At 39.9% G+C, this 26,998-nt stretch overlaps 2 protein-coding genes across 2 annotated transcripts; one reads left to right on the top strand and one right to left on the bottom strand.

Moving 5' to 3' along the window:
- Window positions 1-13,714: 13,714 nt before the first annotated feature.
- Window positions 13,715-14,680, top strand: OR10AG75 (olfactory receptor family 10 subfamily AG member 75). The gene has a single exon (NM_001390486.1). The coding sequence runs from the start codon at window positions 13,715-13,717 to the stop codon at window positions 14,678-14,680; it is 966 nt and encodes a 321-aa protein (NP_001377415.1).
- An 8,599-nt stretch (window positions 14,681-23,279) lies between these two features.
- Window positions 23,280-24,308, bottom strand: OR5T1 (olfactory receptor family 5 subfamily T member 1). The gene has a single exon (XM_059875055.1). The coding sequence runs from the start codon at window positions 24,252-24,254 to the stop codon at window positions 23,280-23,282; it is 975 nt and encodes a 324-aa protein (XP_059731038.1). The 5' UTR covers window positions 24,255-24,308.
- Between the last annotated feature and the right edge of the window lie 2,690 nt (window positions 24,309-26,998).

The raw sequence follows: 26,998 nt of genomic DNA, 5'->3' as shown, positions 1-26,998 counted from the left end.
CAACTATCATTTCCTTTATCCCTGGAAAAACACACATATCTGTTGAAGAAAAAAATATGAATTGGTGTAAAAGAGTATTATTTAAAAAACTGCTGTCTGACTTGAACGCACAAATTTATGATAGTTTTTCTTCTATTCTTTGTTTTCTTCTCAAAAGTTCCCTACCCTTCTCTCACTTACTCTGTTCCAGATGACATTAGTACATAAACACAAAGACACATGCACACATACTCAGCTAATCACGTTTCAAAGGAAAATAAACAGTATCCTGTCAAGAAGGTAAAATTCAAATGCTTAAGTGTAGAAGAATAAAAACTCCAATATAAAGTAGCTGAATTTATGTGAAAATATGTAAGCTGTATAGAGTAATGTGCACATAACTTCACTGCAAATATGTAGTAGTGGTGGTAGCGTTAGTTGCTTCAGTTCAGTTCAGTCGCTCAGTCGTGTCCGAACCTTTGCGACCCCATGAATCGCAGCACACCAGGCCTCCCTGTCCATCACCAACTCCCGGAGTTCACCCAGACTTACATCCATCGAGTCAGTGATGACATCCAGCCATCTCATCCTCTGTCGTCCCCTTCTCCTCCTGCCCCCAATCCCTCCCAGCATCAGAGTCTTTTCCAATGAGTCAACTCTTTGCATGAGGTGGCCAAAGTACTGGAGTTTCAGCTTCAGCATCATTTCTTCCAAGAACACCCAGGACTGATCTCCTTTAGAATGGACTGGTTGGATCTCCTTGCAGTCCAAGGGACTCTCAAGAGTCTTCTCCAACATCACAGTTCAAAAGCATCAATTCTTCGGCACTCAGCTTTCTTCACAGTCCAACTCTCACATCCATACATGACTACTGGAAAAACCATAGCCTTGACTTGGCAAATCAATGTCTCTGCTTTTGAATATGCTATCTAAGTTGAAGTTTCACCCAATTCTTTGACACCCCATGCACTGTAGCCCATCAGGCTCCTCTCTCCAAGGGATTCTTCAGGCAAGAATACAGGAGTAGGTTGAAAATATATAATTTATTGCCACTAGATAGCTTTGTTGCCAATCTGTAGCCTTATAGAAATAATTTTAAAACAAATAGCTTTATTGAAACTATATGGGATGTAGGTCAAATGGAAAGTGTGGCACTAGAAAACAGAAATGTGGTCAGTTTTTGCTAACCTGAGATATAATTTACTACCTTGGATGGGAAATTGATGTGTACTTATGTTAGCGTTCTCTTTAAACTTTGTGATGCTAGCCCTTCTGTAGACACATTGCTATGTCTAAAACTCTGAATTTGTGAATCGGGCTCAAAGTGTTAAATCTCCTGAAATTGCGTTATCATGTTTCCCTTTGTTATAAAACAAATAAGATGTAAAAACACAATTTGTTAGTCATGGTTGCATTGTGTGTGTCAGTCATTAACTCATGGGTAAAGGAAAATAGAAAGATGAAAAATGCATACATACTTTTTATACATCTGTTTGATTATCCTCTATCTCCCTGATTTCTGACTTTAAATTTTCTCCAGTCAATAGTGAGGAAGATATGGAAAACAATTCCCAGTCAAAAAAAAAAAAATACAACTACAGAAAAAAAGAGATAAATACTTTCTCTTGGTTCTTAAATAGCTGCAATAAATAGTTTGGGTGAACCCTCTTTGTATAACAGGCACTGTGGACTCAGTCACCTGTGGCCAGGTGAGTGCATTCACATGTTAGTGCAATGGCTATGTGGAATGTGGGAGATGAGTGTGAAGAATGTTCTTAGATAATTTATACAGAAGGAGAGCAGAAAAAAAAGTAGTGCATCTGTGCTAACTTGGTTAAACTCTGATAAAGATAGGAAACTCCTGTATTTTTAAGATCTGAGTGTTCTAAAGCAGAGTATTTGCAAAGAGTTGGATGCTACTGAGTGATAAACACACACACACATCCTAATTTAAGGTGAAGCTTCATTGTAAACAGTCATTCAGGGACAGGTGGCTCTGCTATTTTTCCACTGATGACTTCCATGGCTTCTGGTGTCATTTTGTGGTTTTGCAGCCAAAATAGGGAGGAGTGGAATTCTAGGAGATGTCCTCTTGTTACTGAGTCCGAGTTCGCTCTGCTCTCCACACGACAGGCCAATGAATGAATCTGAGAGACAAGGTGTTGAGGCAAGGAAAACGACTTTATTTAGAAAGCAGCTGACCCTGAATATTCACTGGAAGGACTGATGCTGAAGCTGAAGCTCCAATACTCAGCCTGATGTGAAGAGCTGACGCATTGTAAAAGACCTTGATGCTGGGAAAGACTGAGGGCAGGAGAGGAGGGGTGACAGAGGACGAGATGGTTGGACGGCATCACTCGATTGTCACGAGTTTGAGTAAACTCAGGGAAACAGGGAAGGACAGGGGCGCCTGACGTGCTGCAGTCCATGGGGTCGCAGAGTCAGACATGACTGTGACCGAACCGTAATTGTCACATATGGTTGATTGTTCTCTCGAGGCCAGCTGTTTCCATGACATTTTCTTCAGCCATTTATTTTGGCCCTCTGGTCCTGGTCAAAATTCTCCTCCTTTGATAATTCTTGCTTTGCTGACTTTATGGCTTTGGGTTTCTGTGGTCAAGTCAGGAGGAAGGAGCAGGAAAGTTGCAGGAAGGGGAACTCCTTCCAGAGCTCAAAAAGGGACTCTCGTCTAACACTTCAGAAATGAATTGTCCAAATGAATTGTCCAATTGTCACTTGCTGACCAAGCAAGAGACTTTATTGGGAAGGAATGCCCAGGCAGACGCCTGGATGGTGAGGGAGCCCGGGAGGACCACCCTGCCTTGTGACTCACAATCTAGGGTTTTATGTTGGTGGAATTGATTTCCAGGTTGTCTTTGGCTGATCATTCTGACTCAGTGTCCTTCCTGGTGATGCACGCATTGCTCAGCCAAGGTGGATGTCAACGAGAAGGCTTCTGGGACATGGTAGGACACATGGAGTCTCTATTTGACTTTTCCCAGATTGTGGAAAATCTGACTTTTCCCAGATTGTTGATGGTGTCTTGTTAGTTTCTTACCAGGACTTCCTGTGGTAAAATAATTCATGCAAATATGTACTAAGATTTCTAGTCAGGGTGGGCAGTTGCAGTCAGTGTGTTTCCCCTAAGAGAAGCAATGAGAAGGCCATGCACATGAATCAGCAACAAAGAATGCATATTAACAAATAATGCAAATTTTATTTCTCAGCAATGATAGGAGAACACAGTCAGGGGGGACATGGGAAACAGAATCACTCATCAAACAGTTTTAATTTTGAGAGTCCTCTTGCTGATAAGTCACTTCAGTCGTGTCCGACTCTGTGCGACCCCATAGACGGCAGCCCACTAGGCTCCCCATCCCTGGGATTCTCAGGCAAGAACACTGGGGTGGGTTGCAATTTCTTTCTCAAGAGGGTCCTATTACATAACCATAAAGATAAAAGAGAAAAAGGTTAGATATTACTGTACTCAGGAATCAGACTTCAGAGTTAAAAGATTGTGATACCTTGAAATGTACATTAATTTTTTATTGTCACGTAATACATTATCAAAATTTTAGTTTAAACACACACAGACACAGATACATATACAAAGACACACAGTAATTATTTCCAAGTTCTGTGGACCAGGAGTCTTATCACTGAGTTGCATATTCTGTGAAGGGTCTCACAAGATTGCAATCAGGGTATTATCCAGGGTTGTAGGATCAGCTGAGGATTAACTGGAGAAAGACCCAGTTGTGTTGGCATAATTCAATTGCTTGCAGTTGTTAGACTGAAGGTGTCACTACTGGCTAGATACTGGCTACAGGCTCTCTGCTCCTTGCTGCATGGTCCTCCTCATAAGCAACAACTAATATGACAGATTGCTTCTTTAAGGCAGCGTGGGCAATAGAACCTCCTACCAAGATGGATGTTACAGGCTTCCGTAGTGGATTCTTACTTACATAATCATAGGCATCCTATCGTACTTCCCTGCCTGGACTAGTAGCAGCGGACGTGACCAACTACACTCAGTTGGAAGGTATTGATCGAAAGTATGGCTATCAGGAGGCAGGGACCACAGAATGCACCTTGAGTCTGTCCATCATGGAAGGAAATTCACAGTGTCAGTCTCATGACCATGCTGGTTTTATGCCTGGAGACAATTTCCTGATCAAACTATGGATAAATAGAAATGAGAGAATAGCACAGATGTATCACTGAACTGACGGGGCAGAGATCAGAACTCAACAAAAGATCCTAAGATCTGCCCCGAGGCACAAAACGTAAGGGAGGTGTGTTGGTGGCTGGGGCTGGGGACTGACCCATAGACCTGTATTAAATTTTCCTGAGAGTCTCTGGGAGAACAATGGGATATGCATACCCCATAGAAGGTTGCAGGAGGCTTCTAAGAAAATGACTACCATATGGTTGCAGAAGGAATGGAGATACTAGAGATAAAGCATAGCTCAGAGTCATAGGAGTTGCCTCCCAACCAGAACAGTCAACATCTGGGTATATCCGTGAGATGGGCGACAGTGGGCCTCTGGGCCAGATACCTGGTGTTGTCAAGTGGAGTAGAATTGAGCCTTTGTTCTCACCCCGATACTCCAAGGACAAAGCCAGTGGTAAAAACAGCCCTGCTAAAGCCAAGAGACAGGTAGGTGCCCACTCCTGAGGTCAAGGAAGACGTCCCTGTCTGCACATGTGCAAGAAATTCTTGGAGGTTGAAAAGGGAGGGGGCCCCACCCTGTAATAAGTGGGCACCTCTGTGGTGGGATCCATCTTAGAAAAAAAATGTGCACTCCTCTTGAGGAGGATCCAGGGACCAGTCAGGTTGAAGGAAGAAACAAGACAATCGGCCAAAGATAAAAAAGCCCCAGAAGGACTGTCCTATATGTGTGATTTACACACCTCCACAGTGCACTCTTCCTCACTCAGGACACCCCTCCTTCCTTTCAGGGTGTGTGTCTCTGCCTAGTTTCTGATGTACTGCACTCCTCCTCATTAGAGATGATGCCCATACCCTTTCTTTCTGGGGGTGCCTCTCTGCCCTGCTTCTGAGTTGGATAAACAAACTGTTTTCCTGCGTGATCTCCCATGCACTGAGCTGTATCTCTAATAGTAAAATTTGCACCTTTTTTTACAGTTTTTCTCTTCTTGAAACATTCTTGTTTTCAGCTAGGGGCAAGAGTCAGAGCCGCTTTAACTCTAGCCCCTGGTGGTCTCGTGACTAGGACGCTTGGTTTTCATTCCATGCACCATCAGTTCACTTCAGTTCAATCGCTCAGTCATGTCCAACTCTATTTAAATTACCTAGAATATGGAAAGCTCAGGAAGACTAACCTCCTGTCCATAAAATAAAAAAAAAAAAGGATCAATTGAAAATGACTGCAAGATGTCTCAAGTGATGGATTTAGCAATGCCTCCCATAATCTCTTAATAGGATAGCCAAGGACTTGAAATAAAATATAGCTAAACAAAATTTGAGTTAAATACAGAGCTTCAGGGCTTCCCTGGTGGTTCATTTGGTAAAGAATCATCCTGCAAAGGGAGATCTGGATTTGATCCCTGTCTTGGGAAGATTCCCTGGTGAAGGGAATGGCTACCCTCTCCAGTGTTCTGGCCTGGAGAGTTCCATGGACAGAGGAGCCTGGCATTCTGCAGTCCATGAGGTAACAAGAGTCAGACACGACTGCATGACTTTTACTTTCACACACAGAGAGTTGCAACAAATACATAAAACCTGTAAAAAGCACACTGAAATTCTAGAGTGATAGGTAAAAAGAAAGGAAATGAAACATAAGCAAAAAGTAAGTAAAATGAAAAATTAATAGGATTAGATTTACAGTAATTTGGACATAGTCAAAAAAATGTCAGTGAACTTGAATTCAAATTCTGGAAAAAATAAAACCCATCAAGAGTATTTAAAAAATTATATAAAAAAAGTCACAGCCTCAGGAACAGGCAGATTGTCTAAAATTGTCTAAAATATGAATAACTGAAGGCCAAGTGTAAAGCACTAATTATAGTGACAGAATAATTTTCAAACTTGTTGGAAATCATGAATGTATGTATTACAGTGAGCCCCTTTAGAATGAATAAGAGTAAAATCTATCACACCATCGTGAGACGGTTACAGGATGCAAGGTTGTGTCCCTGATGCACAGTGAAGCCAAACACAGCTGAAACATCCCAGTTTGGAGCAGAGAAAGCTTGACTTCAGGGCCATGAAAGAACAGGTGCCTCATACTCCAAAAGCATTTGGAACTCCGACAAGCATTTTAACAAAACATGTTTAAAGACCAGATGAGGGAGGGGTCCCAGTATACATGATCAGCTCATGTACAATTATGTATTTGATTGATTCTGAGGGAGCAGAGCAGCTAACATTATCAATCATTAGGTGTCAGTAGGTCTGGAAATCAAGCAGTTAATTTCTTCCACTTGGTAGTGGTCACTAACATTTGAGGACTTCCCTGGTGGCTCAGATGGTAAAGAATCTGACTGTACAGCAGGAGACCTGGGTTTGATCCTTGGGTCAGGAAGATTCCCTGGAAAAGGGAATGGAAACTCACTCCAGTGTTCTTGCCTGGAAAATCCCATGGACAGAGGAGCCTCGTGGGCTACAGTCCCAAAGAGTAGGACATGACCGAACAACTAACACTTGACTTCTTCAGCATCTGAAAAACCCAGGAAATAAGTATGAAATACTATTATCTGGGTACTTCACAGAGGAGCTAGACAGAGGATTTCAGGGAGGTGCAATAGGAATCCTGATCTGTTAGACAAATGATGACTTAAAGCTAAAATATTGACAGATAATTTGGGATTATAATATAAATACAAGTATAATATATGACATCAATAACACAAAGAATGCAATCTGAGGAACTGGCAGAACACTGTTACAAGATTATGATGTTTGTGAAATGTCAGGTGTGACGTGCTTGATGTGAGACATGAAGTGGAATGTGGAAAGTTGTAAGCAAAAATCAAAGTGGAACAATTTTAACTGTAGGCAAACATTGATATCTTGCGCATTTTAAATTGTAAATGCCGAAGCAATCATTGAAATAATAATAAAAAGTCAGAGCAATATATCAAATGTAAAATATAAAATAATTAATTCCAAAATTGGCAGAAGAGCAGCAAAACAAAAGAATAAATGGAAACAAATAGGAATTTATAATAAAAAAAATGTTAAACAAATATGGACTAAGCAGTCCAAGTGAAAGGTAAACATAAAGATTTAAAAAAGCTATATGTTCAATACCTGCCACATTGAACTGCATTTTGAATATAGAGATTAAAAGTGATTGAAAGTAAAAGAAATGAAAAAGTGAGATAATTTCCATATAATAAATTGTTAATAAATATTTTTGCATGTGCAAAAATGGAGAGAAGAAAAAAATGAGATAGGGTATAAAGAAGAAAGAAAGAAAGTGAAGTCGCTTAGTCATGTCCGAATCTTTGAGATCTCATGGACTGTAGCCCACCAGGATCCTCAGTCCGTGGAATTTTCCAGGCAAGAGTACTGGAGTGGGTTGCCATTTCCTCCTCCAGGGGATCTTCTAGACCCAGGGATTGAACCCGGGTCTCCCGCATTGCAGGCAGACGCTTTACCGTCTGAGCCACCAGGGAAGCGAGGTATAAAAAAAACATATTTATATATTAGATATTAAAGAGGTCATCGTGCAAGTATGTTCAGCATGGGGTGTGTGTGTGTGCATGTGTGTGTTCTAAATTGCTTCAATCACGTTGGATTATTTGCGACCCTATGGATTACAGCTCTCCAGGTTCCTACGTCCGAGATTTCTCAGGCAATAAAACTGGAGTGGGTTTCCATGCCCTCCTCCAGGGCATCTTTCCAACCCAGGGATTGAACCCTGTGTCTCGTGTCCCCTGCACTGGCAGGTGGCGTCTTTAGCACTCGCGCCTCCTAGAGTCTGTTCTGAGTATAAAGCAAATCTGTCAAAATCAGAAGTAAACACAGCTCTCAAAGAACACTTTTGAAATAGGAAAGCATTTCCTATTTAAGCAGCAGTACGATGGGAAAAAATGAATCAGACATTTGCTTGTACTGTATGTAGTTTATCTTGTTTCCCTGCTTCATCCATAAACTTCCATAAACAAATACAGCTTGTGTGTGTGTGTGTGTGGATTACATTTATTTTGTTAATTTATTATTTTATTTTTGGAGGCTAATTACTCTACAATATTGTATTGGCTTTGCCATACATTGACATGAATCCACCATGGGTGTGCATGTGTTCCCCATTCTGAACCTCCCTCCCCATCCCATCCCTCAGGGTCATCCCAGGGCACCAGCCCTGAGCACCCTGTCTCATGCATCAACCTGGACTGGCGATCCGTCTCACATGTGATGATACACATGTTTCAATGCCATTCTCCCAAACCATTCAGCTTTTGTTGGTGATAAGAATATTTTCCAGCTTCAGGAAGGAGATTTTTGTAGGAATTCCTCCCAGCGATGAGAGGTGTGTGTGTGTACAGGGGGCGAGGTTGGCGGGATGGAAGACGCATCTTCTCTTTTCTGGCTGCAGGGAGCTCGTGTCAGAGCCTGGTATGATTCTCAAGTTCTCAGTGTGTGCACACTGGGCATATAGGGATCCTTTTCCTAGGAATAGCGTGGTTTCAGGCACAGGGTTCCTGGTCAAAATCCCGTGTATAACACGGTCATAAGGTTCCTGCTGCCGTATGCTGTGTGGTAAGTGTTTGCCCTAAAACCTGTGGGGTTGGGTGGGGCACAAGATTTGGTCAGAAAACGTAGACTTTATTCTTTTACTTACAGTCTATTTCTACATTTTTGGCAGTGAAAGTGGGATCCAGCCGATAGACGTCACTGTTAGGTACTATTTGAAACTACCTAACATCCCCAGTTGGAGAAGGCAATGGCACCCCACTCCAGTACTCTTGCCTGGAAAATCCCATGGACGGAGGAGCCTGGTGTGCTGCAGTCCACGGGGTCGCTAAGAGTCGGACACGACTAAGCGACTTCACTTTCACTTTTCACTTTCATGAATTGGAGAAGGAAATGGCAACCCACTCCAGTGTTCTTGCCTGGAGAATCCCAGGGACGGGGGAGCCTGGTGGGCTGTCATCTCTGGGGTCGCACAGAGTCGGACATGACTGAAGCGACTTAGCAGCAGCAGCAGCAACATCCCCAATAGAAGTGTGGTAAAATAATTGCAAGGGAGTATAACCTGCTGACTAAGGAAAAACACTGAGGCTCGAAATTCGAAGAAATAGTCTCCTAATACAGTGTAGATGAGCAGAAATCCAGGCCTGGAAAATGACTCTGTTACAGGAACAATGGCAAAACTTAGTCTGTAAATATTAGATTCACGCTTGAAGTGCTTCTCTCCACAAAATATATGCATGTGGGTTGAAACTTAGAAATGTAAATTACTAAATATTTCAACAAGAAAGAGGAGTGTTTAATTTAGAAAATTTTATCAATAATTGTTGTTCTTGGGACTTCCCTGGCAGTCCAGTGGTTAAGACTTCACCTTCAAGTGCAGGGGACACAGGGTTCATCCCTGGTCAAAAAACCAAAAAACATGAAACAGAAGCAATATTGAAACAAATTTAATAAGACTTTAAAAATGATCCACCTTAAAAAAAAAAAACTTCAAATATAATTGTTCTTAATCTTTGTTTATAGATTTCATTAATGAGCTGTATATTCAGGGATTCCCAAGGTGTCTGAGAGATAATCATACTTTGAATAAAATAACCTTAGTTTCGCTTAAAGTTGAGAGAATAAGTAGAGCATGTTCACATGATAATTATGCATTGTTTTCGAAAAAAGACTATTCAGAGGAATTATAGAGAATAAAATAACACAGGTAAGAAATCAGTTGATAAAGAATTTGAACATTTTCCTGCAAGTACTGTTGGACCATTCAAAGTGTTGCTTCTTCTAGAACATCTTTACCTGCTGACTGCATTTAGTAAATGGAGAAGGCATGAAATTATGTTCTGTGGAAGGCCTGAAGGAAAGTCTGGTCTGCCATGGAAGAATTGTTTGCAAAAACACACCAACTTAATTGGCAACAGGAGCATTTAACTAGCAATTTAGATGTATAGAGGGAAAAGAAATATTCCCTTGAGGAAGTGAGGATTTCCTCTATAAAAAGCCTTGCTTTATAAAAGCAAGTTAAGTCCCTGTTTAAAAATCTTACAGATCTTAAACAGTGTAACATTTTAAAATATATTTTAAAAATTCATCAAGAGGAATAAAGTAACCAGAAAAATTTGAAAAAGGTAAATATAAACTATTATGTATTAATATTCTATTTTAATTCAAGATAGTTTCTAAATTTCAGGATCAAGATTTAATAAATAATATCAAACAACTATGGGCTTTCCCTTGTGGCTCAGATAATAAAGAGTCTGTCTGCAATGCAGGAGAACCATATTTGATCCCTGCATTGGGAAGATCCCCTGGAAAAGGGAATAACTACCCATTTCAGTATTTTTCCCTGGAAAATTTCACAGAGTAGGTAAGCTATCCTTCATGGTATCACAAAGAGTCTGACATGACTGAATGACTAACACACATTCCAAACAACTAAAATCATGAGTATATATGGATTGAACACCTATTTATTCTTTAAGATATCCTTATTTAAGTTAGATTTATTACTTTCTGCATTAAAAAGTTAAATAATGTGTTTGAAGCATTTGAAATATATGCTTCTAATGTGTCTATTCTGGAACATGAGCATGCTACAAACAAAAGACGCCATGAAGTCTGTCCAGGCCGCAATAGAGAAGAAGGATCTGAAGACCATCACCTTCTCCAAGCTCTGAGAGGCCTGTCATCCCAGGTCTTGACACAGGGGTCTGGCTTTGCCCTGCCTCCTGCCTGCATGTTCTCATTCACAGGAGGGGAAGGATTCATAAAGATGGTCCAGCTTGCTATCTTCTCAAGTCTTCCAGTTTTTATCTTTATGACACATTTCTTCCTGCCTTATCTTTGCCCCCGGAGAAGGCAATGGCACCCTACTCCAGTACTCTTGCCTGGAAAATCCCATTGATGAAGGACCCTGGTAGGCTGCAGTCCATGGGGTCACTAAGAGTCGGACACAACTGATCGATTTCACTTTAACTTTTCACTTTCATGCATTGGAGAAGGAAATGGCAACCCACTCCAGTGTTCTTGCCTGGAGAATCCCAGGGACCGGGGAGCCTGGTGGGTTGCCTATGGGGTTGCACAGAGTCAGACACGACTGAAGGGACTTAGCAGCAGCAGTAGCAGCAGCAGCAATGTGTCTATTGCTAACATAATACTAACATTAATATTATTCATTTCTAGAAAAATCTATTAATAAAACTGTAATCAAAGAATGCTATATTGCATTCAAATTACTCAAACATATTTTGCTAAACTGACAATAAAGAAAATGTTGCCATTACAACTAAAATACTTTCAATGAGAAAGAATCACATTTTATTAGTGAATTTCCTTCTATAGAGCGTCCTGAGTGGCACTAGTGGTAAAGAATTTGCCTGCCAGTGCAGGAGACATAAGAAACACGGGTTCAATCCCCGGGTCAGGAAGATCCTTTGGATGAGGGTATGGCGATCCACTCCAGTATTCTTGCCTAGAGAATCCCATGAACAGAGGAGCATGCCAGGCTACAGGGTCGCAAAGAGTTGGACACGACTGAATATCTGAGCACTTCCCTCTATAAGAGAATATATGAAGCATTTTTTCGCATCCAAATTATAATTTCCTGAAAAAGAATATTTAACTTAACCTTTTGGTTGATTTTTATTATTGTTTATGTTACGCAATCAAATCAGACCACAAACCAGGAAGGAATTGGACACAATATCTGACCACATTTGTGAAACTTTTATATGTATTGATCTTTCTTTTCCTTCAGTTCAATTCAGTTCAGTTGCTCAGTCGTGTCTGACTCTTTGCCAACCCATGAATTGCAACATGCTAGGCCTTCCTGTCCATCACCAACTCCCAGAGTTCACTCAGACTCATGTCCATTGAGTCAGGGATGCCATCCAGCCATCTCATCCTCTGTCGTCCCCTTTTCCTCCTGCCCCCAAACCCTCCCAGCATCAGATTCTTTTCCAATGAGTCAACTCTTTGCATGAGGTGGCCAAAGTACTGGAGTTTAAGCTTTAGCATCATTCCTTCCAAAGAAATCCCAGGGCTGATCTCCTTCAGAATGGACTGGTTGGATCTCCTTGCAATCCAAGGGACTCTCAAGAGTCTTCTCCAATATCACAGTTCAAAAGCATCAATTCTTCGGTGCTCAGCTTTCTTCACAGTCCAAGTCTCACATCCATACATGACCACTGGAAAAACTATAGCCTTGACTAGACGGACCTTTGTTGGCAAAGTAATGTCTCTGCTTTTGAATATGCTATCTCGGTTGGTCATAACTTTCCTTCCAAGGAGTAAGCATCTTTTAATTTCATGGCTGCAATCACCATCTGCAGTGATTTTGGAGCCCAAAAAAATAAAGCCTGACACTGTTTCCACTGTTTCCCCATCTATTTCCCATGAAGTGATGGGACCAGATGCCATGATCTTAGTTTTCTTTCTCTTTTTTTTTTTAATTTTTAAATTTTATTTTATTTTTAAACTTTACAATATTGTATTAGTTTTGCCAAATATCGAAATGAATCCGCCACAGGGATCTTAGTTTTCTGAATGTTGAGCTTTAAGCCAACTTTTTCACTCTCCACTTTGACTTTCATCAAGAGGCTTTTTAGTTCCTCTTCACTTTCTGCCATAAGGGTGGTGTCATCTGCATATCTGAGGTTATTGATATTTCTCCCTGCAATCTTGATTCCATCTTGTAGTTCTTCCAGCTCAGCATTTCTCATGATGTACTAATTTTGGCGGAAGAGTATTTAAATATCTTAAATTACTGCTGCTGCTGCTGCTAAGAGGCTTCAGTCTTGTTCGACTCTGTGCGACCCCATACATGGCAGCCCACCAGGCTCCTCCATCCCTGGGATTCTCCAGGCAAGAATAGTGGAGTAGGTTGCTATTTCCTTCTACACCAAAATTACTAGGGTTAAAAATAGTTAAATGTCAAAAAGTTGTGTTTTTAAGCAATGAGATGTATTTTGATTCAGTAATTTGGAATTCTAATCGGTGGAACCTTATGATCTTGAATATAAAAGCTTTGTCTCTTACATTCTTACAGTTTTAACTTTCTCACTCCTTAGAAAATAACCACTTCTGATAATAATTTCTACTTTTAAGTTAATTCAGAAGCATTTATGGAGCAGTAAATTAGGGCAGATCTTTATGCCATATCTTTATAAAATGAGTTATTAGATATAATGTTAAGGGTAAAAAGGATATATAAATAGTCAATAGCACATTGTGTTAGATGTTTTAGACCAGATATTATATTATAGATGAGATTGATTGGGGAATAAAAATCATGGAATTTAAACAATTAATTGATGTTTTGACTGTAAGAAGTAGTTTATCTGCTTTCTCCATTCTCATGGCATAATTTAAATTAAAATGACGAGACATATAGATTTTATTAGAATGTAGATGTAACATTATAAATCATTTAAGATTTTTTTTCCTGCAGATGAGTTTATAGCTCCTGATTTCAAATCAAACCTCCCCAAATCACAAAACACAAGTGTGTAAGAAAGTAACTGAGAACTGATTAAAACTAAAGCCCATGTCCTAGTCCAATTGTACAAAAAGAAAATGCAGTCAAGAAATGTAAATTTAGAGAGAGAAGATCATTTGAAAATTACAGAAACAAATCTCACTATCATGATGGAATTTGTCCTCTTGGGCTTCACTGATATTCCCCAATTTCAATGGTTTCTTTTTGGGATATTCTTAGTCATCTACATGATTATCCTGTTGGGGAATGGCGTCATAATTCTAATAACCAGAGTAGATGCCATTCTTCAGACACCCATGTATTTTTTCCTCCGCAATTTTTCCTTCCTAGAAATCTGTTATGTATCCATCACTCTTCCCAGGATGCTCATGGACCTTTGGACCCAAAAAGGAACCATTTCTCTTTTTACTTGTGCTACACAAATGTGCTTCTTCCTTATCCTTGGAACCACTGAGTGCTTCCTCCTGGCTGTGATGGCCTATGACCGCTGTGTGGCCATCTGTGACCCTCTGCACTATCCCCTGGTCATGTGCCCTGAGGTCCGCATCAGGCTGGTGGTTGCCTCCTGGATCAGTGCTGTTCCAGTCCAGATAGGCCAAACATGCCAGATTTTCTCTCTGCCTTTCTGTGGCTCCAACACAATCAATCATTTCTTCTGTGACATTCCACCATTATTAAAACTGGCTTGTGGAGACATCTTTGTGAATGAGATGGTGGTCTATATATTTGGTATATTGTTTGTCACTGTTCCCTTTTTGCTGATACTTGGATTCTACATCAGAATTATCTCCACCATCCTGAAGTTGCCAGCAAACACAGGATGGACCAAAGCTTTCTCCACTTGCTCTTCCCACATCACTGTTGTACTTTTATTCTACGGATCAGCCACTGTCACCTACTTAAAGCCTAAATCGAACCAGCATGAAGGAATAGACAAAATGATATCTCTTTTCTACACCATTTTGACTCCAATGGTCAATCCTATCATATATAGTCTGCGGAACAAAGACGTTAGAAAGGCAATGAGAAAATTTCTTCCCTAATTATCAGGATTATGAGACATTTGAAATAATACAGAAATTATGCTGCATTTATGTATGTAATTTGTTCACTGACTTGATTGAAATTTACTGTTTAATATTGTCCTAAATTTTTAAATACAGCTCATACTGTAATTTCCTTTTAGTAGAGAGTTATGTCCTCAAGTTTATGTCAATTTTGTTCATTTACTTAGCAATGTTTTACTTTTAAAGATCAGTTTTCTCCTTACTGTAAACTAATATGTGCTGCTGCTGCTGCGTCACTTCAGCTGTGTCCAACTCTGTGTGACCCCAGACATGGCAGCTCACCAGGTTCCCCTGTCCCTGGTATTCTCCAGGCAAGAACACTGGACTGGGTTGCCATTTCCTTCTCCAAAACTAATATGTAGAGGTGTCTAAATAAACAAGAAGGTATGATATTCAGGATGTGCTATAATTGAAAGTATGTCATTTTCCCTTTTTTTATGCCTTTCTATACTCCATCTGGGATTTCTTTGGAAGGAATGATGCTAAAGCTGAAACTCCAGTACTTTGGCCACCTCATGCGAGGAGTTGATTCATTGGAAAAGACCCTGATGCTGGGAGGGATTAGTGGCAGGAGGAGAAGGGGACGACAGAGGATGAGATGGCTGGATGGCATCACTGACTCAATGGATGTGAGTCTCAGTGGACTCTGGGGGTTGGTGATGGACAGGAAGGCCTGGGATGTTGCGATTCATGGGGTCGCAAAGAGTCGGACATGACTGAGCGACTGATCTGATCTGATCTGATACTCCATCACTTCATGGGAAATAGATAGGGAAACAGTGGAAACAGTGTCAGACTTGATTTTTGGGGGGCTTCAAAATCACTGCAGATGGTCATTGCAGCCATGAAATTAAAATACGCTTACTCCTTGGAAGGAAAGTTATGGCCAACCTAGATAGCATATTCAAAAGCAAAGACATTACTTTGCCAACAAAGGTCCATCTAGTCAAGGCTATGGTTTTTCCAGTGGTCATGTACAGAAGTGAGAGTTGGACTGTGAAGAAAGCTGAGCACTGAAGAATTGGTGCTTTTGAACTGTGGTGTTGGAGAATACTCTTGAGAGTCCCTTGAACTGCAAGGAGATTCAACCAGTCCATCCTAAAGGAGATCAGTCCTGGGTGTTCATTGGAAGGACTTATGCTGAAGCTGAAACTCCAGTACTTTGGCCACCTCATGCGAAGAGTTGACTCGTTGGAAAAGACCCTGATGCTGGGAGGGATTGAGGGCACGAGGGGAAAGGGATGACAGAGGATGACATGGCTGGATGCCATCACTGACTCGATGGACATGAGTTTGGGTAAACTACCAGAGATGGTGATGGATAGGGAAGCCTGGCGTGCTGTGATTCATGGGGTCGCAAAGAGTTGGACACGACCGAGCAACTGAACTGAACTGAACTGATACTCTACTTTTATATTCTCTATTAAATAAATAAAACTGCTATAGAATCATTACTAACTGATTTCCTCATAGGGAAAAAAAAAACACCCTAAATATCTAAGGGTATACGTATGAGAACTACTTATAAAACAATAATGTGTAGTGTAATGTTTATTGCAGCACTATTTTTCTAAGCAAAAAAAAAAGAAAATGAATGTTCATATTGAGAAAAGTTTTAATAAATATTGTGCATAAATATAATAGACAAATATGGAGTCATTAATAAAACACATTACATCAATATGGTAAGGGCCCTTAATAAATCATTTATTCTTGTATCCATGTTTTTCTGTCATTCCTTCCTAGACTGACCCTTTGTTTAGCTATACAATTACCTTTGACAAGGAAACTTTAGTAAATATGAATCAGATCAGATCAGATCATCACTCAGTCGTGTCCGACTCTTTGCAACCCCATGAATCGCAGTACGCCAGGCCTCCCTATGCATCACCAACTCCTGGAGTTCACTGAGACTCACGTCCATCAAGTCAGTGATGCCATCCGGCCATCTCATCCTCTGTCATCCCCTTCTCCTCCTGCCCCCAATCCCTCCCAGCATCAGGGTCTTTTCCAATGAGTCAACTCTTCGCATGAGGTGGCCAAAGTACTGGAGTTTCAGCTTTAGCATCATTCCTTCCAAAGAAATCCCAGGGCTGATCTCCTTCAGAATGGACTGGTTGGATCTCCTTGCAGTCCAAGGGACTCTCAAGAGTCTTCTTCAACACCACAGTTCAAAAGCATCAATTCTTTGGCGCTCAGCCTTCTTCAAAGTCCAAGTTTCACATCCATACATGACCACAGGAAAAACCATAGCCTTGACTAGACGAACCTTTGTTGGCAAAGTAATGTCTCTGCTTTTGAATATTCTATCTAGGTTGGTCATAACTTTCCTTCCAAGGAGTAAGCGTCTTTTGATTTCATGGCTGCAGTCACCATCTGTAGTGATTTTGGAGCCCAGAAAAATGAAGTCTGACACTGTTTCCACTGTTTCCTCATCTATTTCCCATGAAGTGGTGGGACCGGATGCCATGATTTTCGTTTTCAGAATGTTGAGCTTTAAGCCAACTTTTTCACTCTCCACTTTCACTTTCGTCAAAAGGCTTTTGAGTTCCTCTTCACTTTCTGCCAGAAGGGTGGTGTCATCTGAATATCTGAGGTTATTGATATTTCTCCTGGCAATCTTGATTCCAGCTTGTGTTTCTTCCAGTCCAGTGTTTCTCATGATGTACTCTGCATAAAAGTTAAATAAACAGGGTGGCAATATACAGCCTTGACGAACTCCTTTTCCTATTTGGAACCAGTCTGTTGTTCCATGTCCAGTTCTAACTGTTGCTTCCTGACCTGCATACAAATTTCTCAAGAGGCAAGTCAGGTGGTCTGGTATTCCCATCTCTTTCAGAATTTTCCACAGTTTATTGTGATCCACACAGTCAAAGGCTTTGGCATAGTCAATAAAGCAGAAATAGATGTTTTTCTGGAACTCTCTTGCTTTTTCTATGATCCAGCGGATGTTGACAATTTGATCTCTGGTTCCTCTGCCTTTTCTAAAACCAGCTTAAACATCAGGAAGTTCACGGTTCACATATTGCAGAAGCCTGGCTTGGAGAATTTTGAGTATTACTTTACTAGCATGTGAGATGAGTGCAACTGTGTGGTAGTTTGAGAATTCTTTGGCATTGCCTTTCTTTGGGACTGGAATGAAAACTGACCTTTTCCAGTACTGTGGCCACTGCTGAGCTTTCCAAATTTGCTGGCATATTGAGTGTAGCACTTTAACAGCATCATCTTTTAGTAAATATGAATAGCACTTTGATATTCGAATTTGTGCTCTCTAACAATGGAAATCTTTTCATCACTGTGTTAAAAAGCTCAGTCTAGACTCCTGGACAATTAAAGAGCACTTAGACAGAAGCTACAGCTCATGTATAAATGATATAAAGATCAAATCAATTTCAACAGACTTGCAATAAGCTACTTTAAGGGTTTTTGTATCAATTACCCAACATTCTGTACATGTTCTTTCAAGCGTATATTATTCATTGTTGTTAAAAATTTCTCACTCTCTTTCTATACTTAAATATGCATTTTAATTGTTGTTTTGGAATACTCATATATGGTAAATTTTTCTAAGTACTTTCATGTCTGAAAATTTACTTCACAAAGTTAATATCTCTGGTCTAAAATAAATGTCTCTCTGCTGAGTACTGCAGATCAAAATTTGAATGACCTTCAGCATTACTACAAAGGAATAAGTTACACACACTGTTAGATATTGGGAGTGAGGATAAAAATTTCACAACCTAATTTTTTTAAGTCTACAGTTCTCAACACAATGGTACATGTATCTTTACTTTTATAAGGGGAAAAAAAGACCAAAAAAGACTTAAAAATGTAAAACTAAACTAACAAACAAAACCCAAACAAACAAACAAGTCAGATTATGTTCATATGTTCTATGGGCACAATGGAATTAAATGTAAATGATATTTTGTGAGTGGTGGGGAATGGTGAAGGGAGGGAGCATGAGAAAATTTCTGCATATGACAGACATATTCCTTATCTTGGTTGAGATGGTGGTTTCACTGGTGTACACACGTGAAAATATGTCTAATTATAAGTTTTCAATATTCAATGTTTATTACACTTCATGCATTAGGGCTTCCCAGGTAGCTCAGCTGGTAAAAAATCCACCTGCAATACAGAAGACTCTGGTTCGATTTCTGAGTCGGGAAGATCCACTGGTAAAGGGACAGGCTACCCACTTCAGTATTCTTGGGCTTCCCTTGTGGCTCAGCTGGAAAAGAATCCACCTGAAATCAGGAGATCTGAGTTTGATACCTGGGTTGGGAAGATCCTCTGAAAAAGGGAACGACTACCCATTCCATTATTCTGTCCTGGATAAGTCCATTGACTGTATGGTCCATAGGGTCCCAAAGAGTCAGATATGACTGAGAGACTTTCACTTTCACACATTAGCAAAATGTTAAAAAGAAATTTTAAAAAGATTGGAATTAAAAGTAGAAACTTTCAGTAAAAGAAAACAAAGCAGAATTGTTACTATCAGTCTTGATCTATCAGCAATGTCAAACAAATATTTAGCCTGTAGTAACATGAACTGTTGGTAATTTCATTTCAGAAATAAACTAAAAAAAAATGTGGTAAATACAAGAATAAACATCACACATGATGTTTCTATTTTATTTTCAATACATATGTGTCTTTAAAACAAGCTTTTTAATATTATAATTATATAACACTAGTTCATAAAAGGTATCATAGGTCTTACGGTAATTTGGTAGGTAATGATCAAGTGTTCAGTTTCTACTAATGCCCTGTAGCAAGTCAAGAGCTCAATATTAAAAAGAAGAGTACTTTGAAGAGAATGAAAGACTCTTACTCAAAAATCCTTAAGGCTTGAGCTATAATTCACTTTTGGGGACCTGTCAAAGGCTTCAAGCAGCATCACTATCTGCCATGGACACTTCAAACACCATTGGATCTGCTGAAACACATGGACCAAGTGATAGACAGGCTTAGATAATAGCTTGGACCTATTGCAGAGCCTTCTGTTGTTCTAGGCTTCATTCAAAACTAGCAGATTTTTGGGTCACTTGGGAAATGGGCCACAGGAACATACTTAAAAAAGGAATATGTTGCCTCCCAAATCTAAAAAGGCCCAGTATATCTGATCTTTCTTTCTTTGCTCTAGGAGACAAGAGATGCAACAATGACTATTCATCTGAGAAGAGCCATCCCAGCATGCTCCACTTCACTGGCCCCCTAGAAATTTCACTGAGTCAGAAAACCCTTGAAATTTAGTCATGTTTATTTCTTACCCAGTGGTAGGAAAGTACTTTACCAACAAGCCGGAGCATTTGCTGCTTCTTGTTCCCTCAGTCCAGTCAGCATCATTCCATCAGTGTTAGGACCAGTGTTATGTTCTTTGGAAGAGAAAGATGATGAAGAGCTCTACAAACTAAATTATGACAGATGGAGAGCCTCAGTTCAGTTCAGTCGCTCAGTCATGTCCGACTCTTTGCTGCCCCATGGACTGCAGCACACCAGGCTTCCCTGTCGATGACCAATTCCTAGAATTTACTCAAACTCATTTTCATTGAGTCAGTCATGCTATCCACTGTCTCATCCTCTGTCAACCCCTTCTCCTCCCACCTTCACTCTTTCCCAGCATCAAGGTCTTTTCAAATGAGTCAGTTCTTCTCATCAGGTGGTCAGAGTATTGGAGTTTCAGATTCAGCATCAGTTCTTCCAATGAATATTCAGGACTGATCTCCTTTAGGATGGACTGGTTGGATCTCCTTTTAATCCAAGGGACTGTCAAGAGTCTTCTCCAACACCACAGTTCAAAAGCATCAATTATTTGGTGCTCAGCTTTCTTTATAGTCCAATTCTCATATCCATACAGGACTACTGGAAAAACCACAGCCTTGACTAGATGGACCTTTGTTGGCAAAGTAATGTCTTTGCTTTTTAACATGCTGTCTAGGTTTGTCATATCTTTTCTTCCAAGGCACAAGCATCTTTTATTTTCATGGCTGCAGTCACCATCTGCAGTGATTGTGGACCCCCCAAAATAAAGTGTCCAGTAGTTACAGAAAATTATGATTATTTCCTTTTCCCCAGTGCATTTACCTTGACAAAATCTTTGAGTCCCTTTGGGGAGGGTGGGATAAATATTAGAAATAAAAATTCTGGCTATTGTACCAAGCCCTTCTTTAGAGGATCCAGAATCCCCTTCATTGAATGGTTCCTGGGGCTGTAAAATGGCTCAATTTTGGGAATTAATGAAGAGCCATGACTATCTATTTTAATAATTTTAGTTAGATTTTGGTTCCCTTGAATTAAATCTTTTCTCCTTACAGAGATCGAGTAAGAATTTAATAAGCATTTATTTTACTTCTAGGGAAACCATGAATACCTAGCCAATGCCATAGGTCTATGTGAATCATACTATTCTGATGCTGCTGTTCGTTACAGTAACTAGGACCACTGTACCTTTGGTGATTGATTGTTGCCAGTTGGCACCTGCCACCCTGGAATCCAATAAATATCAGAGCATTTTTCAATTTAGTGACTGTAGTTCCCTTTGTAAGATTTGGTCTTAGAGAAGGCCACATATGGAGATCTTCAAGAGCTAGAGCTCCCTTCACAAATATATTTCTCATTTTGTTGGTGAAAAGGATGCCTTTTGCACAGTCCAAGTGTGAATTAATAGATCTTAAGTGACAAATACACTTTAATATTCCAACCCCTCCCTAAGACTGCGAGTCGCTTTCCCTACATCAAACAAAGCAGATTGGCCATTACCATATATCTCACTGTTGGCCACCTTTTTCTCCATGTTTTAGCCAACTCACCAATCAAACCTGTTACAGTCCTTTTTAACTCCCAAAACTGTGGCCTAAAATAAAATCTCTGCTAAGTTGGTCCATACCAATGTTTGGCTTAATCTAACATTACGTTCCTTCCACCATTACTCCTCACTCTTAATAACCAAACATGTTCCCCATATGACTATCTGTAAAAATCAGAGACTCAGTTAGTACTGACAGAGTATGGCATACCTACACATGGGTCACAGTTCATGGGTCACTCCACTTGGGTCTCACCTTTTGGGGCCTTCTGGGACTCATGTATACAGGTCTAGAAGCAAAGAGAGGCAGTTAGGGTGGGTCCTGATGAGCATCTGCAGTGAAGCAGACGATGGCAGCCTCAGAAGAGGCCATAACACTTCCCTCAGGCAATGCTGGGTTATCTACATTGTCTGCATGGTCATCTCCAATGGGAAGATCAGAGTGGTAACACCATTTCTCTTGGTCATATAGATTTACTGTTTTAATTTTTAGATCCCCTTTTTTTAAATTTATTTTCCCCAGTCAATTCCCTCTAATTAAACAGTAGGTACTATACAAGGCCAGCTGATATTTGTTGTGTTTTTAGCAAACTCATCTCTGTAGGTATAGGAGATAAGGGCAGACACAGAAAATTTGAAGTCATGTATATAGCACTCAAGTTGGGAATTTGAATCCTTTATTAGTAGAAGGTAGTGGTGTCAAGGGGAAACTGAGCCAAAGCTGAGTCAGGACCAGGAATGGAGAGAAACCCATATAGATGTTCTGCAGCTTAGTGGGGTAAGGGAAATATTTAGCAGGTACTTGTATGTTATTCTTGAGTTGTGGTTTTTTTTTTTTTATTCTTTAGTTCATGAACATTATTGATAAATGCTAACACCAAGACTCTGTATTTTGTGAGAAAATAATGGTTTATACATGCTTCTGTGTGTATATGTGTGGGTATAAGTAAAATGGCACCCCACTCCAGTACTCTTGCCTGGAAAATCCCATGGACAGAGGAGCCTGGTCGGCTGTAGACCATGGGTCGCTAAAAGTCAGACACGACTGAGTGACTTCATTTTCACTTTTCACTTTCCTGCATTGGAGAAGGAAATGGCAACCAACTCCAGTGTTCTTGCCTGGAGAATCCCAGGGACAGGGTAGCCTGGTGGGCTGCCGTCTATGGGATCGCACAGAGCTGGACACGACTGAGGTGATTTAGCAGTAGCAGTATAAGTAAATCCAACATTTGCCTGTTGAAGTCCTAAACTTCTTACCTCAGTCTGTCACTGAATTTAGAAATAGGGTCTTTGAGGGGGCAACTATAGGGTGGGACCTTAATTCAATATGATTGTGTATGTTGATGAGAGAGGCCTCAGAAGAAAACAACCCTGGATACACCTTGATTTCAAACACAAAGCATCCAGGACAGTGAGAAAATACATTTGTGTTGTTCAGCCACAGTGTTATGTAGTTTGCTATGGCAGCCTTGGCAAAAGTGTATCACCAGTTATCAGCATGTATATGTATATATGTTGGTATATATGTGTATATTGGGGTGTGCATATATTTACAAACTCATTAAGAAACCAAAGGATGATCATTATCCACATCTGCAAAAACCACACAGTTGGCTGTTGACCATAATCTTTATTTATGAAATATCCAAGAAGAAATAAAAGGCATAAACGTAAAAATAAAAAACTTGTATCTTGGCTTTTTATATGGAGACAATAACATAAGTCTTAATTTCTTCAACTCAGTGTTTAGTGTGAAAATGTACTTTATGAACAAACTGATTTTTTCCCAAACACTCTTTTGATTGCCTCTTTGACATCCTTGTTCCTTAAACTGTAAATGACAGGATTTAGCATGGGAATGATAATGCTGTAAAATACTGACACAATCATGTCATGGTCTAAAGCATAGCTGGAACTTGGTCTCATGTACATAAAGAGGATGGTCCCATGGTAAATGGACACTCCAGTTAGGTGAGAGCCACATGTTGAAAAGACTTTCCTTCTCCCTTCAGCAGAATGCATCCTCAGAATGGCCAACAGAATGAAACCATAGGAGATCAGGACAATCAGGACAGTGACTATCTCAATGGAGCCCACAAGGTAGAAGAGCAGAAGCTGGTTTGTGTGAGTGTCAGAGCAAGAAATAGCGAGGAGGGGAGGGATGTCACAGAACACATGTCTGATTTCATTGGAGGCACAGAAGGAGAGGCTGAAAGTAGCCACTGTGTGTACAGTAGCATGCACGATGCCACCAACATAGGAAGCAATGATGAGTGGCATGTAGACTCTGGGTGCCATGCTGACTGAATACAGGAGGGGGTTGTAGATAGCCACGTAGCGATCATATGCCATTGCAGCCAGAAGAAAGCATTCTGTGGTCCCAAAAGTAACTAAAAGAAGTGTCTGTGTTATACACTCAAGATATGAAATAGTTTTATTTTCCACCAGGAAATTGACTATCATTTTTGGAGTGACGACTGAAGAACAGCAGGCATCCAAGGATGATAACACACTCAGAAAATGGTACATAGGTTTGTGGAGCCTGGAATCCACAATGACCAAGAAAACCAACCCCAAATTCCCTATCAGTGTAAAAAGATAGATTGCTAGAAATAGTAAAAATAGAAAAACTTGAACCTCAAAATCATCTGTAAACCCCATCAATATAAACATGGTGATTTCAGTCACATTTCTTACCTGAACCCTGTATAAATCTAAATGTGATCGTGACCCTGACATTTCAGCTTTTATTTTTCTGTTCTAAAGGCAGTATATAGTGAATATAGAGTCCATGCAATTATACCCTCCTATTTGCTTCTTAGAAGGGTATATTGAATCCTAAAATTATTTGCAATGAGGGAATAAGCAGGGATTAAACGCTGAATTCAAGTGGATGTATCACCCTGTAAAAATAAATAAATTAATTATTGTTGGTTAAATTTGTTCCATTAAAAATTTTGCCAATTTAGTTTATTTTCTGTTAAACTTACTGCTTACTGTTTTAGCATTACATCATTTTAAAAATCACAAATACAAATATAGGAAGTTTTAAATTAACAAATAATGGAAACTACACATCTGAGTGCTAATCCTAGATTTCATTAGTGATTATACCTTTCTTTAATTTTGCAACTTATAAAATGGGAGAAAACACACATCATAAAATTGTGTTGAATTTAAATGATAAAAACCAATGTGGAAATTATTAAGCTTTAAAGAATGTCCAGATGACTAAATGGGATAAGTTAGACTTACTTTACAACTAGCTCACGAGGCAGCTTTTCCAAGCCGAATCATTTTATGTCCTCTTTTCTGACTACTTTCCCTGTTTAACTAGTACTGCTGGAGGAACAGTGGTGAACAGAACAGAATACATTATTCTGCAGTTAAATGCAGTATGCCAAAAAAACATCAAGTTGTTGGTTTGTGGTTTTGCATTTCAGCTTTCATTCTTTGAAAAACATAACATTCAGTTTGTTCATTTTCTCCCCCACAATTTATTATACTGCTAATGTTTTCTTGACTACCAACTAAAATTTTCCTATACATACATTCTATCTCTGCAAAGTCCTTGCATGTGTGTTTGAGACACATTCGTAGCAAAAATAAACTATGAGACGTTCATTCCATATATTATAGTTGCACATGGAGTTTGTACAAATTCTATAAACTAAATGTCACCTGATGATATATAATAAAGTTCTTTCTATAATGCATTGCTAAAAACATAATATCCAGATTAAATCCCAATGTAGCAAGAATAATGGACTGGGTTGCCGTTTCCTTCTTTCAAATAACCACGTAGAGTAGTGCTATTCACTAACTGAGCATTGATCATATGGGGAAGAGGAAGATCTAGAAAGAAGATAAGTTCCATTCTAGACGCAAGAGTTTTAAATATCTTTGGAATATCCAAGTACTAATGATGCCCAAAAGCAGAGACATTACTTTACCAACAAAGGTCCATATAGTCAAAGCTGTGGTTTTTCCAGTAGTCATATATGGATATGAGAGTTGAACCATAAGGCTAGTGCCAAAGAATTGATACTTTTCAACTGGAGAAGACTCTTGAGTGTCCCTTGCACTGCAAGGAGACCAAACTAGTCAGTCCTAAAGGAAATAATAAGTCCTGAATATTCCTTGAAAGGAATGATGCTGAAGCTGAAGCTCCAATGCTTTGGCCAGCTGATGCCAAGAGCCAACTCATTGGAAAAGACCCTGATCCTGAGAAAGAAGAAGGCAAGAGATGGTGACAACAGAGGATGAGATGGTGGGATGGCATCACCGACTCGATGGACATGAGTTTGAGCAAGCTCGGGAGTTCATGATGGACAGAGAAGCCTGGCATGCTGCAGTCCATGGGATTGTAAAGAGTTGGACACAACTGAAAATTGAACTGAACGGAACTGAATGATGCCCAATTAATGGTAGATTTATGCGTTTTTATGTATATCTCCCTAATTTGTTTCAAGTCAAGACCATGTATCATTTTATTAATCAAGAGAAAAATAAATGTTATATGGATTTTAAAAAAAAATCCCAATGTAGTGTTTTATCACTGCTATATTTCCCTATGCTGGCAGTGTTGCTTATTCAAAGGAATATGAAAACAAAGAAAATGTGTAATACATAATCAAAATGTTAAAGAATCACCAGTATCTGGTCCTACAGCTTCCATTTTTGAAACATAATTAAGTATTGCATCTATATTATAGGAGCAAGATTTCAGCCTGCTAACTTTTGTTCTTCCTCGGCGTTCCATAGACCAATATGCATTAAGGGTGTACGAAATCTGTAGTGCAAAGGACTGGGTTGAATTCAATGACTTACAAATGATTTATATTCTTAACATGAAACATTGTATTTTTTGTTTTGTTTCAGGTCAGATCACACCAGATCAGTCGCTCAGTCATGTCTGACTCTTTGCGACCCCATGAATCACAACACGCCAGGCCTCCCTGTCCATCACCAACTCCCGGAATTCACTCAAACTCACATCCATCGAGTCAGTGATGCCATCCAGCCATCTCATCCTCTGTCATCCCCTTCTCCTCTTGCCCCCAATCCCTCCCAGCATCAGAGTCTTTTCCAATGAGTCAGCTCTTCACATGAGGTGGCCAAAGTACTGGAGTTTCAGCTTTAGCATCATTCCTTCCAAAGAAATCCCAGGGCTGATCTCCTTCAGAATGGACTGGTTGGATCTCCTTGCAGTCCAAGGGACTCTCAAGAGTCTTCTCCAACACCACAGTTCAAAAGCATCAATTCTTCAGCGCTCAGCCTTCTTCACAGTCCAACTCTCACATCCATACATGACCACAGGAAAAACCATAGCCTTGACTAGACAGACCTTTGTTGGCAAAGCAATGTCTCTGCTTTTGAATATGCTATCTAGGCTGGTCATAACTTTCTTTCCAAGGAGTAAGCATCTTTTAATTTCATGGCTGCAGTCACCATCTGTAGTGATTTTGGAGCCCAGAAAAATA

This window comes from Bos taurus, chromosome 15 (genome assembly GCF_002263795.3).
Source record: "Bos taurus isolate L1 Dominette 01449 registration number 42190680 breed Hereford chromosome 15, ARS-UCD2.0, whole genome shotgun sequence".
Classification (NCBI taxonomy): Eukaryota; Metazoa; Chordata; class Mammalia; order Artiodactyla; family Bovidae; genus Bos; species Bos taurus.
This window is presented reverse-complemented; position numbering and strand designations above follow the sequence as displayed.